Source organism: Larimichthys crocea, chromosome XVIII (assembly GCF_000972845.2).
Source record: "Larimichthys crocea isolate SSNF chromosome XVIII, L_crocea_2.0, whole genome shotgun sequence".
In the NCBI taxonomy this organism is placed as follows: domain Eukaryota; kingdom Metazoa; phylum Chordata; class Actinopteri; family Sciaenidae; genus Larimichthys; species Larimichthys crocea.
Genome location: NC_040028.1, coordinates 15425323 through 15440437, shown reverse-complemented (window position 1 = coordinate 15440437; position 15115 = coordinate 15425323). Strand labels below are relative to the sequence as shown.

General features: G+C 39.3%; 2 protein-coding genes across 15 annotated transcripts in view; both read left to right on the top strand.

The window, feature by feature from the left end:
- Window positions 1–7542, top strand: part of LOC104922681 (dedicator of cytokinesis protein 9) — a 74418-nt gene extending 66876 nt beyond the window's left edge. For 6 of the 14 annotated variants that reach the window (XM_027290940.1, XM_027290936.1, XM_019274190.2 and 3 more), the window contains exons 42-55: window positions 81–194; window positions 277–492; window positions 652–709; window positions 852–958; window positions 1520–1642; window positions 1744–1857; window positions 2039–2044; window positions 2493–2522; window positions 3106–3252; window positions 3346–3556; window positions 4434–4624; window positions 4724–4824; window positions 4921–5059; window positions 6427–7542. In XM_027290940.1, the coding sequence (XP_027146741.1) occupies window positions 81–194; window positions 277–492; window positions 652–709; window positions 852–958; window positions 1520–1642; window positions 1744–1857; window positions 2039–2044; window positions 2493–2522; window positions 3106–3252; window positions 3346–3556; window positions 4434–4624; window positions 4724–4824; window positions 4921–5059; window positions 6427–6552 (1683 nt within the window). In that variant the 3' untranslated portion in view covers window positions 6553–7542. The remainder of the gene's footprint in view (window positions 1–80; window positions 195–276; window positions 493–651; window positions 710–851; window positions 959–1519; window positions 1643–1743; window positions 1858–2038; window positions 2045–2492; window positions 2523–3105; window positions 3253–3345; window positions 3557–4433; window positions 4625–4723; window positions 4825–4920; window positions 5060–6426) is intronic. The other 8 variants (XM_019274196.2, XM_019274194.2, XM_027290941.1 and 5 more) reach the window with 2 other exon arrangements.
- A 174-nt stretch (window positions 7543–7716) lies between these two features.
- Window positions 7717–14856, top strand: slc15a1a (solute carrier family 15 member 1a). The gene is made up of 23 exons (XM_019274177.2): window positions 7717–7898; window positions 8098–8126; window positions 8677–8764; window positions 8865–9006; window positions 9521–9640; window positions 9760–9859; window positions 10400–10490; window positions 10600–10683; window positions 10794–10876; window positions 10990–11076; window positions 11171–11260; window positions 11340–11384; window positions 11476–11508; window positions 11601–11689; window positions 12099–12180; window positions 12311–12430; window positions 12567–12701; window positions 12791–12837; window positions 13054–13161; window positions 13256–13367; window positions 13720–13857; window positions 13997–14104; window positions 14204–14856. The coding sequence occupies exons 1-23, from the start codon at window positions 7892–7894 to the stop codon at window positions 14432–14434; spliced, it is 2169 nt and encodes a 722-aa protein (XP_019129722.2). The 5' UTR covers window positions 7717–7891; the 3' UTR covers window positions 14435–14856.
- The last annotated feature ends 259 nt before the right edge of the window (window positions 14857–15115 follow it).

The following is a 15115-nucleotide window of genomic DNA, read 5'->3' as shown; positions in this document are numbered from 1 at the left end:
GATTTCGACTTTTGAAGTGCTGACATGTAAGACTTGAGGGATTCAACAGTATTTAGTAATCAGTCACTCCTTTTCTTCAGGTGGTGATTGCTGTCAGTCAGTTGATAGCTGATGTGATTGGTATCGGAAGTACCCGCTTCCAGCAGTCTCTGTCAATAATCAACAACTGTGCCAACAGCGACAAAACCATTAAGGTCGGGAATTCATTCATGTGCATTATGTTCTGGTTTGGAGGTCGATATATATTCCTTAACTAGCTGACCTGTTCCTCAACAGAACACAGCTTTCCCATCAGATGTGAAGGACCTGACCAAACGTATCAGAACAGTTTTGATGGCTACGGCTCAGATGAAGGAGCACGAGAGAGATCCAGAGATGCTGGTGGACCTGCAGTACAGCCTCGCCAAATCTTACGCCAGCACGCCTGAACTACGCAAGACCTGGCTGGACAGCATGGCCCGAATCCACGTGAAGAACGGAGACCTGTCAGAGGTCTGTGATAAGAGCTCAGCCTATGTGGCTGAATCGGTTGAATTTTGTGGTAGACTCAAATATTGTTTGTCTGGTAAAGTGTCTGGTCAATTTCAAAACTCAAATCCTGACTGAATCAACCTTTTCTTGTCTAACATGAGCTGTTCTTGTTGTTTACAGGCGGCCATGTGTTACGTGCACGTTGCAGCACTTGTGGCAGAATACCTGCGGAGAAAAGGTGCTTTGTTAATCTGTTTTGACGTACATGCTACACAGCAGCTCTATTCACACATGTCACAAGTATTATCATCATCTGAGACATACTCAGAACCACGTTAGTGATCACTACTAAGATTGTCTCGTGTTTGTGCCGTGTGCAGGCATGATCAAGCAGGGCTGCACGGCGTTCCGCGTCGTGACTCCAAACATTGACGAAGAAGCAGCGATGATGGAGGACGTCGGCATGCAGGACGTCCATTTCAATGAGGTGTGTATGACTAATGCGAACACAAATGATAAATCACCATGCTGTGGGCCGTGCTTCAGGCAAATAAACATGAATTCAGATACAGTCTGTTGTTTTGTTGGAGAAGGCATGTGCCAAATGAATGTATCATAATGTTTGGGGCATATAATTATGTTGATCTCTTGCTGTCCAAAAATCTAATCATTCAAGTAACTGGCTGTGTCAGTATTTCAGCACAGATTTAGACTTTTCTGCAATATCCAACAGTAGATCAATCACATAAGCATGAAAATGAGACATAATTACTGTTTATTTCTTGTATAGATACAATTTTTCAGGAGGGGATATGCCATATTTTCTCAATATCATGACCAGTGCAGTCTTTTATTTGTAATTCTGCGAGTCGATGTTTCAGCACATATCGATGTCTTCCAAATAAAGAAGACAATTTCTGCTGATGTCTACCTGCAAGCCAGCAGCTCACTAGAATACACAGATGTGCATTTTTTCTTTAATTCTTTATATTGATCGCTTTGGTTTGTGCTTTCTTTCTTATTTGTCTTCTTTGTCTTGTTTCTTCAGGATGTCCTCATGGAGCTTTTGGAGGAGTGCGCAGATGGACTGTGGAAAGCTGAGCGCTACGAGCTCATCTCCGACATTTACAAACTCATAATCCCCATTTATGAGAAGCGCAGGGACTTTGAGGTACAAGGCTGCTTCATCATCATTCATCCCCACTAATTTAGCCAAGGCTGTGACATTAAAGTTCAGATTTTTAACATTATTTTTTTTAATACTCTGCACAGAAACTGGCCCACCTGTATGACACGCTGCATCGTGCATACAGTAAAGTGACGGAGGTCATGCACACGGGCAAGAGATTGCTCGGCACCTACTTCAGAGTGGCTTTCTTTGGCCAGGTTAGTCCGGTTTTCTCACATTAACTCAACGGACCGCACATTAATTTGGTCACCGGTGTTGCAAAGTAATTCACACTGTGCATGGGAGCTGCTTAAGATATTTTTTTCAGAGCATGACCACATGCAGTGGCCTGTTACGATGCACTCTAATACCCTTTTCTGCTTTTTGTCCTCTTTGAAGGCAGCGGTAAGTTGTGCGGTAGCCTCTCTGAGCAGCCTAAGTCTCTGTGTGTGGTGTCGGTGCTGCTGTAATCCATTGCACTGTGTCAGACAGACATGTTTGCTGCTTCAAGTCACAGTAACAGTCACCACAGCTGCTTTTTTGTTTTTGGAACTGGTGTTGCATGGCACTCTTTCACTTCTGCACTCATTCCAGTGTTTCTGCTTTTGTGTTACAGATGTACGTTTGTAAGATTTTGGTACTGACCCTCAATGTTGTCTTATCTTGTGAAGTCTTTTGAAATAACTTGTTGGGTGTGGTTACCTCTGCCTGTGTGCCCTTTTTTTAAAATAGAGATCCATGTGTCTCTTGACATGGTGGTCTAACTGGGGATGCAGTAGTCTGTTCAATTTATTCATAATATTTAGATAGTTCTCATGGAATAACGATGATTTTATGTTCTGCTGTCCTGTAGCAGTACCAGTTTACTGACTCAGAGGCTGAGGTAAATCAATATGAAAGCCAGCGTTACAGTTGGACTGCTGTGGTGTGTCAGGCTGTGTTGTGCTACTTCACGTGCGTTGCTTATCTTCTAGCCTTTTAACTCCTGTACTCCAGCCTCAGTGTTAGCCCTAACCGTAGTAAGAAACTTCTTCTCTCATGGGTTAAATGCATGGCTTCACCCCATCGGCAGTTCATGGGTCCATTTACATACAAGTCAACTGTCTAATCTGAGTGCTCCCACTGACAGTGTGAAATCTGTGCCCCTCACCTCTGTCCTTCGGTCTGTCTCACGTCATTGAACTGACACTAGTTGATGTCTTGCAGTGGAGTTCTTCTCTTTTTTTGTGTCTGTGCTTGGACATTAGATAGAGGATTGTGTATTTGTGGAATCTGACAAACATCTCAGCCCCCGAGCTGAGACTTAAAAAGTGTTTTATCATTTCATTTTAACAAACTGTTGGAATGACTCCCTCTCACCGCCCATGTGTGGTTTGACGTGGCACTGTTTGCTTCTTTATATCTCACTAGATAAAAAAAATATTGTCTGTTTTTATTCACTTGGATCATGTTTTATCTTTACTTAGGGCTTCTTTGAAGATGAAGACGGTAAAGAGTACATCTACAAAGAACCCAAATTCACCCCTCTGTCTGAGATATCTCAGAGGCTCCTTAAACTGTACTCTGACAAGTTTGGACAGGAGAACGTGAAAATGATCCAGGACTCCGGACGGGTAAGACTTTGTTCATATTCCATTTGTGATAAGGCCAAGAAGATTTATAAAACTTGAGCACTGATCTGTTGCAATCACATGTATTCTCTGCAGATTAACCCCAAAGACCTGGACTCCAAGTTTGCGTATATCCAAGTGACTCATGTGACTCCTTACCTGGAGGAGAAGGAGCTGACGGACAGGAAGACCGACTTCGAGAAGAGCCACAACATCCGTCGTTTTGTGTTTGAGATGCCTTTCACCATATCAGGCAAAAAGCAAGGCGGGGTGGAGGAACAGTGCAAACGCAGGACTATATTAACCAGTAAGTATGCTGTAGGTGGCAGTGGCATTTAAGATAAGCTCTTAAAGGGATACTCTAGCGATTTAGTATAGCTGTTCTGTAAATTTGGGGACTTGCAAGAGACAGATTTAAAAAACAATGTCAATATTAGTGCAGCAGAGGCATAGATATCCTGACTTTTAGCCATTTACCTGATAGTATTATGTAACAAATCTTAGCTGTAAATAAAGATGCTGGTGTCGGGGCGGTTGGTAGCGTAGTGGGTTAAGCGGCCGCCCCGTGTGTGGAGGCTATAGTCCTTGCTGCAGCTGGCCCCGATTCGAATCCCGCATCGGACGGCTAATTTACTGCGTGTCACTCCCCCTCTCTCTGCCCCCTGCTTCCTGTCTATCTTCAGCTGTCCTATCATTAAAGACATAAAAGGCCAAAAAATCTTTAATCTTTAAAAAAAGATGCTGGTGTCTTCTGCAACAAATGATCTTGAATAATCTAAATTCTCCCTTGTCTGTATTGTTACATAAAGGAAAACAAGCTTAAAGTTTATATTATGTGGAGGGCTGTCACACAGGGACAGTTTTTGTGGCATTACATTACTCAGCAGAAAGGTGCATGTGCATGCATGTAAAATCTTGATTAGATTTTGAACATATCAGCAGTTTGTCAAGGATCTTTCCTAATCCTAATCACGGTTATATTGTTTTATGGTGCAAGAGATCCTAAAGTTCAACGTAACATCCTTATCTTTATTATCGAAGAGCTTTCCACAGATGCACAGTACACGTATGAGTGGATCGTGTGCTGTAAAACATAGAAAAGCACATGCAAGAAGAAAAGATTCATCAACTAAGAGGCGAACTGTTCACTTCATTAAATCCTCGCTGTGTTTCTGTCCCCGCAGCCACACACTGTTTCCCCTACGTGAAGAAGCGCATCGCGGTGATGTATCAACACCACACCGATCTGAGCCCCATCGAGGTGGCCATCGATGAGATGAGCAAGAAGGTGGCAGAGATCAAACAGCTCTGCTCCTCCAGTGACGTGGACATGATCAAGCTGCAGCTCAAACTGCAGGGCAGCATCTGTGTCCAGGTGCGTCTATTCAGCAACATGTATGCACACATAAACACGGTGAACTAATAAAGTCTATCATGAAAAAAACAATAACATGGCTCCTGCATCCTCCCTCAGGTAAATGCAGGGCCGCTCGCGTATGCCCGAGCTTTTCTGGACGATGCGAGTGCCAAGAAATATCCTGACAACAAGGTCAAACAGTTGAAAGAGGTCTTCAGGTGAGATGAGCGTGAAATGAAAATGTGTTTCACTACTTTGTGTAATTCTCCTTTTAACACGCCACAATGCTTTTTTTTTTTTGTTTGTTTGGGCAGGCATTTTGTGGAGGCATGTGGCCATGGCTTAGGCATTAATGAGCGGCTGATCAAAGAGGATCAGCAGGAGTATCATGATGAGATGAAAGCCAACTATAGAGACCTAGCCAGAGAGCTGTCCATCATCATGCATGAGCAAGTAAGCACGGTATCAGTAACTAAAGTGTAATTACTTCATTCATAACTAATGTTGCAAGTAATGTACCCTGCCATTCATAAACTGTTTGATAATGTGATTAACACACTCTTTCATAACACCATTCTCTGTTTTTCCCTTGTGCTGACATGAGCAGATTGGATGGTAATGCAAGAAGCAATTAGGAGTCTGTTGGTTCAGCCAGACGCAGGCATCTGTTCTCAAATGGCTGAATTTATATGATGTTCCACATGCAAATCCTGATATTACAGTCATGTTTGACCAATTTCTGTCTTATAAACAACATTTCTAGAATCTGTTTTATGTTGCACTTGGTTGAAACATTAATGCCAATACATACTTTTCCACTTTTCCAGCTGCTAAAGCTAAGGTTCATCTCTTGACCTTACAAGCACTGAATAGACGGATATCGTTGTCTAATCAGATCACAGACGGGCCTTATCTTTAAACCCCTTCAATACATAGGAAAGCAGCCATAAAATATTCTCACACAGCGAGCGCATGTTCACACTCCTCGCAGTATGTTTGTTTTTGCTCCCAGTTCATCTACGCACTCAAAATCTTTATTTCTCTCAAATTTTGTTCACATATTTGTTCAAATCTGCGTTATCTTTGCCAAGATCATCCATCCGTCCTGATATTCAGACAAACCATTAAATGTTTGGCATTTTTGTCATGAAAAGTGACTCAGTGAATCAATTTATTGATTACAGAAGTTAATTTGATCAACTAATTATTATTATTCATTTATTAGCCTAATTGTTTCAGCTCTACTCCTGATGTTTCACAAATCAAAACTTTAAACGTACATATTCTCCTTCTCCTACTTTGTAAACACCCGTGATGCAGCAGCTGGCTCAACCAACAGTCACTTATTGACTTCTCATTTGAATTGCTGACGTGTATTTCTCTGCACGTGTGCACAGTTTGTATGTATGCATGTACATATACGTGTGTGTGTGTATGAACTGTATGTGCATATGTACAGTATGTGCATACATTTCAAAGTGTGTGCATTACATTTGTTTTACACCCACAAACATGTCTTTTCATGAAAGATAGTTTGACATTTTTAGAAAATAGAACTCTGTCCAAAGGTAACATCCAACCACTAAAGCTCACTAATAAACATGTTACATCCAAAACCTCAGATAAGATAACCGGGCTAGCTAGGTAGTTTCATATTTACTGCACAGACATTTGAGCGGTGTCAATCTTCTCATTTAACTCTCAGCAAGAAAGCAAATATTCCACAAAGTATCGAACTTAAAGTAAAAGCTTCTCTTGTATTTAAGGTACTAAAGTATCTAATATGTGATCATGTACATCTCCTTCCTCCTTCCATCCAGATCAGTCCGGTGGAAGATGGCATGAAGAGCGTTCTTCCAGACTCGCTTCACATCTTTAACGCCATCAGTGGCACGCCAACCAGTGCCATCATCCAGGGCATCCCCAGCTCTTCCTCTGTGGTATGATGCTTGCCTGGGTCAGTCTTGAACTCAGCGCCGGTGATGCCATATCGTCACTTCTGAAACCCCCGATCCTGCTTCTCTTCGGTCAGCTTAAAGGGAAAGCGCAGACATTTCTGACCACCTCTTCATCTTTCACAGTGAACCATGACCAAGGCACTGGACCTATTTAATGTATACACACGGCATGGTAACTGTGTTGGATGCGGCCAAGTTATAAGAAAGAAAAAAGGGATCATGCAGGAGTGACGACAGACTTTGGCCAGAGATGAGACATATTCTGTCTACTCCCTCACCTGTTTCTACCTGAAAAGACTGGGCAGTGGTGTCCATAGAGACATTCCTGTTGGGTTCTTTAATATGCATGTCATTACATCACACCCACCAACCTCCCAAAAGCCCATTTTTGTTTATTTTGATAATGTTTCACATTGTGTTTTTTGTATGTACAGTATTCCACTTTTATAAGCCACTGCATTGATGTCTTGATGAACAGTATATGCTGCATACATCGACGCTCATCTCCCTGTACATGAAGATATATTTCTACAAAAATGCAAATTTCCAAAAAGGGCCTCCTGTGTGACTCACGTAGGCGTTCTTAGCTTAAATCACTTCAACGTCTTAGCGTTTTTTGAATATTTAAAGCCATTGCATACAAATAGTATATTCCAAGTTGTTTATTACTGTATATAAAAAAAAGGAGTGTGTGCAATATTTGCAAAGTATCTTGCTGTGTTGGGTTCATACACTGTAAAGATGATGTTCACCTTCTTGCCAAAGCGATGAGGTGTGGAACCAGACACTACGCCTACTGTGGAAGTAATATGAAGCTTTTACCATTTTAGTGTTCATTGAAATGTTCGAGAAATTGTTTTATATTTGGGAAGCGATGGGTTTTTTTTATTTTTATTTAACGCAAAGTCACTGTTCTGCTGTAAACAGAGATGTTCCCTAATGCTTTTCTTTTAAATAAAATACACTCGTTTCTCTGCACTTGTTTGTATTTATGAATATTATTTTATTCCCACTTTTATTAAAGTTGATTCATGTTCTTATGTCTACATTTGGTTGAGTTGTGGAGTTCTTGATTAATAATTAATACTTTTTTATGAGGTGTCAGTGACTGAACATAGCTGACTCTATCTCCTATATCTTATGATCCCACCCATCATAAAAGCAACACAGTCAGCAGTGTGGGAGACATATTACGGGCTAATAAGAAGAAGCAATTTTACAGAAACCCTCCCACTCCCACAAGTGAAGGAGCAATTATCAGCTGCTCTCTGCAAAGGAATACCAAACCTCAAACCTTGAAAGCAGGCAGCAGCTTCACTTAAACATCATGCCAGGTGAGTTTAATTTAAACATTTATTTTTGTGTGTTTTCATTCAAAGTCGAGACAACTGAGGGACAAGCAAAGAAAATTTGCAACACACTCTTTACTGCTGCCGTATTGTTTCTGTATTCTAACTGAGACAATGAAAGAGATTAAAAATAAAACTACACACAGGAGGCTGGTTGTTTAAATTAGTTTCATCTTGTGCACAGATAACATGGATCCGAAGAGCAGAGGGACGGTAAAGTACTTTATTGGATATTTATGCAAACATTTATGATTATGCAGTTGTTCAGTGAGACCCAATGATAAATCCATAGGAACTAAGCGACCATCTCAATATGCTATTCACTGTAATACTGCTGTAAGTTACTGAATACTACACTATTTAAGTCAAATGTTTGTTAACTTGAGTATTTCCATTTTAGATCCAAATGTTTTTTACTCCACAGCTATAGTTAACTTTCAGATATTTCATCTAAAGCATATGATTCAATGTTGGAGATTAAACTAAGCAGTTAAAATGAACCAACTACGACTACAACATTATAATATTACATGTTAATGCATCTATATTGTTGATCTAATAATATAATATATAATATAAACACTGACATGGACCATTCTGCATACTGAGCACTTTCACTTTTGATGCATAAAGTACATTTTGCTGCCAAGACTTAAATACTTTTACTTTAATTTGTAATGGAGTATTTTTTATTGTGGTATTGATACTTTGTATGTAACTAAATGAACTAAATATTTTCTCCACCACTGCTGAAATCCATTAGAGTAAAGTGGTGTGTGGGTACCCACTGAGCATCTTCTTCATCGTCGTGAATGAGTTCTGCGAGAGGTTCTCCTACTATGGCATGCGAGGTGAGAATATTCCCTTCCAGGACCACATAACCATGTGATTATTACTACATTATATACTTTGAAATGAGACAAATTCTTGGTTTCCTCTGCCTGTCCACAGCTGTCCTTGTGTTGTACTTTAAGTACTTCCTGCGCTGGGACAATGATTTGTCCACCTCCATATATCACACCTTTGTGGCTCTCTGCTACCTGACGCCTATCCTCGGGGCCATTGTGGCTGACTCCTGGCTGGGAAAGTTTAAGTGAGTGGCTGCCTTAAGTGCTGCTGATTTAATGCAAGGCTTTAATTAATTTCTCATTAAACATATGCAGGTCATTTTTGACAGTCACTGCCTTACAGTGGAGGAAAGTAGAGTGTTTCCATTATCTGCTTCCAGAGGGAAATATTGTACTTTTTAATCCACAATGTTATCTAGAGAGTACTTAGTTTTTTTTTCAGATTGAGATATTATATAAAAAACATATGATACACTTGTAAAATGGTATTGTAGGCAACCTGTATTTAGTTGGGCCCCCTTGACATATTTTAGCAGTTCCACCAAAGAGAGATTTACCCTCTAACCTTCTTAGATAGTTTATTAAAATAATTATATGAGGCCCAGAGAAGTAACGTTATACAATATTTCACAAAAATGTTTAGATTTGTGTTGCAGATCTTTGTTTTTGTTTGCTTTATCATCTCATGACTCTTTAGTTAAGAGAAAGATCAGAGTACTTCTTTCACCTCTACTATCTCGTTCCCTCTTTGTCTTACAGGACTATCATCTACTTGTCTATCGTCTATGCGATCGGACAGGTTGCGATGGCTGTCAGTGCGATCCATGACATCACTGACACGGACAGAGACGGGACGCCCAATAACATGACATTTCATGTGTATGTTTCCATTCTACTATAAGAATAATCAAATCAAACCCAAGTCAGCATGTGAGCTAAAGGCAGGCAGGTTATCACACATTTCTATCACTCATGCACATCTTCCTCTTCACATTCAGTGCGTTGGCCATGGTAGGTCTCTTCCTCATCGCCCTGGGCACTGGTGGCATCAAGCCTTGTGTTGCTGCCTTTGGTGGAGACCAGTTTAATGAGAATCAGGTTAGAATATTTCCTCATTTCTGTTCCTCTAACGGTTATCTTTTGTCGTTGACAATGGCATTGAACATGGAAATGCAATATCAGAAGTACTTTACTGCATGTCACCCCTACTGTCTACTGTCTTTTGTCCCATGTCCACTATCAAAATAGCAAAAATAATACCCCAAAATACTTCTGCTAGTATAACACACCTAATCTCCAATGTAACTGTTGGCAGTCGAGCTGTATTATGGGTAATGTGAGCTCCAGATTTCGGCAAGGAAGTTGCCTGGGTACACCACAAAGCTCAACATCATGATGGTGCTAACGAAAGTCAATGGAACGGATCATTACGATTCAATACCACAAATGTCTTTTCAAAGTTTCATGGCAATCCATCAAATAGATGTTGAGATATTTATTTTAGTTGTTACCAAAGTGGTAGACAGATTTAGCCATCCCTAGAGCCACGTTGCTTCACTTTGGAGTTGGTTACACATCATAATCAGCATTGCACAACGTGCATGCAACACATGATGAAAGGTTTATTTCTCTGTGCAGGAAAAGCAAAGGAGAACGTTCTTCTCTGTGTTCTACCTGTGCATCAATGGTGGGAGTCTCCTGTCAACCATTATCACTCCAGTCCTCAGAGGTAGATATGAGTAGAACATAAAGTTTATGACCTGGAGTGCCATAAACGTGAGCGACAGTCCTTGAGCATGAGTGAAATCTGAATTGTGGTTGTTTGTCTCTATCTGCAGCTCAGGACTGTGGCATCTACAGTCAGCAGAAGTGTTATTCTCTGGCCTTTGGTGTCCCTGCAGCACTAATGGTTGTTGCACTTGGTATGTCTAAACCATTAGGAGACCATGACTCTATCCATAAAGCACAGATATAAAACATTTTGTACATATACTGTGCACTGATAACGATGTGCCTGTGATGTTCCTAACAGTGGTGTTCATTGTTGGAAGCGGTATGTACTATAAAGCTGAACCACAAGGAAACATCATGCTGGACGTGTGTAAATGTATAAACGTGAGTTTACACCATTTGCATCAACACACTTTGCATTAACATGGAACAGCAGTTGCACAAAGTGTTTCCCAAAAAAATGTATTTGGCCTTCTCTTTGCTCTTCTGTCATACAGTTTGCCATTGCAAACCGCTTCCGGCACAGAAGCAAGCAATTCCCAAAGAGGACGCACTGGATGGACTGGGCAGAGGAAAAATACGATGTAAGATTCACTTAATTTGATTCTCTAAAGTTTCTAGCAAGCTGTTTTGCCAGTGGGATAACAGCTGTTCATTTTTTGTCTGTCTGTGCTGTAGAAACTCCTCATTGCTCAAATCAAAATGGTGCTGAAGGTCCTCTTTTTATACATCCCACTTCCAATGTTCTGGACCCTTTTTGACCAAAAGGTATGTTAAAGTTCCTTTTAAAAGGTAATATATCTCTTTGGTAGTGGAAACTGTGCTAAATTCTGCATCTCTCTCAAAGGGTTCAAGATGGACTCTGCAGGCCACCACCATGGATGGAAACTTTGTAAGTTTGGTGTTAAAACCAGCATCCACCAAACCTCTAAATATTTTAATTTAATGTCCATGTTCTAATCATTTCTTTTTTTGTTTTGCAGGGTCTACTTGTCATACAGCCTGATCAGATGCAGGTAAGTTAAAATAATATCATCATGTCAGCTTGGAATGATGTACTGCACATTATATGAGCAGATTCTCACTGTTAAACTCATGTTTTTGAAAGACTGTCAACCCCATCCTGATCCTAACCCTGGTGCCTATCATGGACAGTGTAATCTACCCCCTGATTAAAAAATGTGGCCTGAACTTTACGTAAGTACTGCTGGAACTTTGTGAGTAACCTTTGGAGCTTACACAATATCTGTCAGTCTGTATAAACTGTATATATCTGTGTCCGTTCTTTATTGGGTTATTAAATAACTTTGTAGTAATAATCTCTACTTTGACAGATGCCGACATTTCCTGGGATTGAAGTTCTATTTTCTATTTTATGTTTTTTTTTGCTTTAGAACTTGAAACACGAAAACATTTAGAAAAGAAAGTGCAATTTCTTGATGGAAAAGATACAATCTCAATACAAGACCAGTGTAACTTGACACAGTCCATAATATTCATGTTAATATCAAATGTTAAAAGTTTCAATATTACCATCATTAAAAAAAAACATGTATCCAAATTCTACTGTACAAATCAGTAACAGAACTTGATGTTTATTCAACAGACCTCTGAAGAGAATGACAGTGGGGATGGTTATGGCAGCTATAGCTTTTGTCTGCGCTGCTGTGGTTCAGATTGAAATTGATGTAAGTAGAAGTGCCTTATTAAAATTGGGGGATTCGTTTATTTTAAGATCACAGTTGTAGCCAACAATGCTTATGCAGCTATAAATAAATACTCCTGGAGTTCTTGACACTCGTCACTTTTAATTTTCAGAAAACATTGCCCACTTTCCCATCGTCTTCCCAGAGTCAGGTGAAATTATTAAACATGGGCAGTAGTCCACTGACGGTTACTCTGCCTGGCTATGAAGCTCAGACACTTTCTCCAGCTCAGGTATGTGTTCACAAAATCACACAAATTATTTACAGAGTTTAAGATGTGAAAATCAGTTACATGCATTCCAAAATACAGCTGTGGATGTACGTCCATTCAGTGATCGCACAGTTTTAACAGCTCCTTTGGTTTGCAGGCTAGTGATGACTTCTTCACATTGGAAGCAGGAAATGTCACCTTTTCCATTGGATCTACATTACAAAATATTACCATGGACAAGAAACAGCGACACACACTTCTCATCCCTTCAGACGTCAATCAATGGGAGCTGGTGAGTAAGAAGCACAGAATAATGAAACTAAGGACACAGAAGAGTTCTTTTTAAAAGTTTCAAATTAATCAACATCTTTTTATATTCAGATGGATAGTTTGACTGAGAAGCCAGAACAAGGCAACAATGCAATCCGGTAAGTCGAATTACAAACATTTATACTGACAAATATACAATTGACTGATCAGTTAAGCAACAGAAAATTAGCCACTTGAAAATGAATGAATCGTTTTAAACTTTTTTTTGAAGTCATATAGTTTTATATTGTAATGTTTATCTGCAAAGTAAACTTAAAAATAAAGGAATTGCTACACGTTGATGTGACTGTTATTAATGTTTTTGCTCATTTCAGATTTGTAAATGGAATGAGTAAAGCAGTGAACGTATCAACTCCTGAAATTCACGTTGGACTAATTGAACCACTTTTTTATTCCAACTACTCCTTGATGAAAAATGGAAAGTAAGGATTTTTTTCACTGTTTTTACAGTAGAATCGTTATTTTATGCAAATGATAAAACCGTTTATTAAACTGATTCTCCTTTCTAATGATCAGGGTCGCCTTCACCGTTAAGGGTGATACACAGTCATGTGAATTCTCCAGAGACTTTGGATTTGGGAGCTCATACGTCTTCTTTATCCCCAGCACTTTTGCCTTTGGGCCAAATGTAAGTACCACATTTGATTTTTGATATCATGAATTTAGTTCAGATGTGCAAAATTTATTCAAAAAAAATAAATAAATAAACTACATTTTCATGAAAAAGTCTGTGAAGGTTCTCAGTCATCCAGGTCATCTTTCTTTGAGAGGAGTTCAATCTCAGGCAACTGGACAGTTGCGGACAAAGACAGTTAGTTTCTCATGGGATTTTTATGACAATAAGAAAAGCATAGAATGAATCAGCCGTATATTTTAATGTACAAATAGACATGATGTGGAAAATATCTGTATGCTCCAGCAAAACCTGTTCAAATCAGTCCAGCTACATTCCCTTGACTGTTTCTGTTTATTTGTTTTAGTGTCATGAGTCTCTCACTGTAATGGAAGACATCAAACCCAACACTGCTCACATGGCTCTTCAGATCCCTCAGTACTTTTTTATTACTGCTGGTGAAGTGATGTTTTCTGTCACTGGGCTGGAGTTCTCCTACTCACAGGTAAGACTGTTCAAACACCTTATTACATGGCTTTACCATCAGAGAAGAAGTTGTAGGACACAATATATATGAAAAGTTCTGTATAGTGCTCTTTGCTTTTGGCTTTATTCCATTGTTGTCCTTCTTTTGTGTCTTCTAGGCTCCAAATAACATGAAAGCAGTGCTGCAAGCAGGCTGGTTATTTACAGTTGCTATTGGCAACTTCATCGTACTGATTGTGGCTGAGCTTGCAAAGATTCCCAAACAGGTAAAATAATCATTTTTAAAAAAGCATAGACTAAAAATGTCTCTATGTCTATGATGCATTAATACTATGTTTGTCCCCATCTCTCATTCTATTTCAAAGTGGGCTGAGTACATCCTATTTGCCTCTCTCCTGATGGCGGTGTGTGTCATCTTCTCCATTATGGCGTATTTCTACACCTACATTGACCCTTCAGAAATTGAGGCTCAGTTTAGGAAGAAGCTTGATGACGATGACGATCATAAAAAACAGCAGGATTCAGATAAGGATTCAGATAAAGACAGTAGTAGTAGTGATGATGAAGCTGATCCAGACAAACAGACCAAAATGTGAACAGTCTAAAAAGTACTTAACCATGATGCATTGATGTTTAACATCAACACGAGGTAGAATTATCATATTGTCTATTTGTGTGTGTGTTTTAAATATTTTATATTCTAATGTCCAAATGACAATTGTTATTATTTCCTTACATTTACACATTATTGGATGTAATTGCTCTTTTGTATTTATGTGTATGCTATGTTCAAGTAAGCAATGAAGTAAATCCTGTTTGTGTGTTTTGCCAAAAAAACAAAAAAAAAACAAGCACATAATTCTTGTAGAACTCTTCAAATCTTTAGCTTTAAAACTAACAGCCATACAGTATGAGACTGAATATTGTTTTGTTGTTTTTATATGTTTAGCACTTGCTGAATGTCGTATTATATGACAAAAAAAGAATGCATTGCAGCCTGACACCGAGAGAATTATAAGCTGACAAACTGGCTATATATAGTTTTTAAAAAATTGTTTTCATTCTTCATCTTGGTGAGCTCTCAGACTCAAGGTACACTTAATACTCACAAGAGATTTATGGATCTTTAAACTTTTTTTTTTCTAAAATGTATTGAGGGACTGTCGGTGTGTTTTGTCTGTTTTTTGTGGTAAATTACACTTGGGTGAGTATAGTGAGGTAGAAACAGTGTAAACGTACCATAAATGTACACAAGCATATATAAAAGGTAAAGGCAT

What these genes read in the sequence shown, in the direction of transcription:
- slc15a1a (XM_019274177.2), top strand. An exon ending in TCCTGGCTGGGAAAGTTTAA is followed by an intron (nt 9,007 to 9,520) that starts GTGAGTGGCTGC and finishes TTTGTCTTACAG; the next exon opens with GACTATCATCTACTTGTCTA. An exon ending in CTTTTGCCTTTGGGCCAAAT is followed by an intron (nt 13,368 to 13,719) that starts GTAAGTACCACA and finishes TATTTGTTTTAG; the next exon opens with TGTCATGAGTCTCTCACTGT.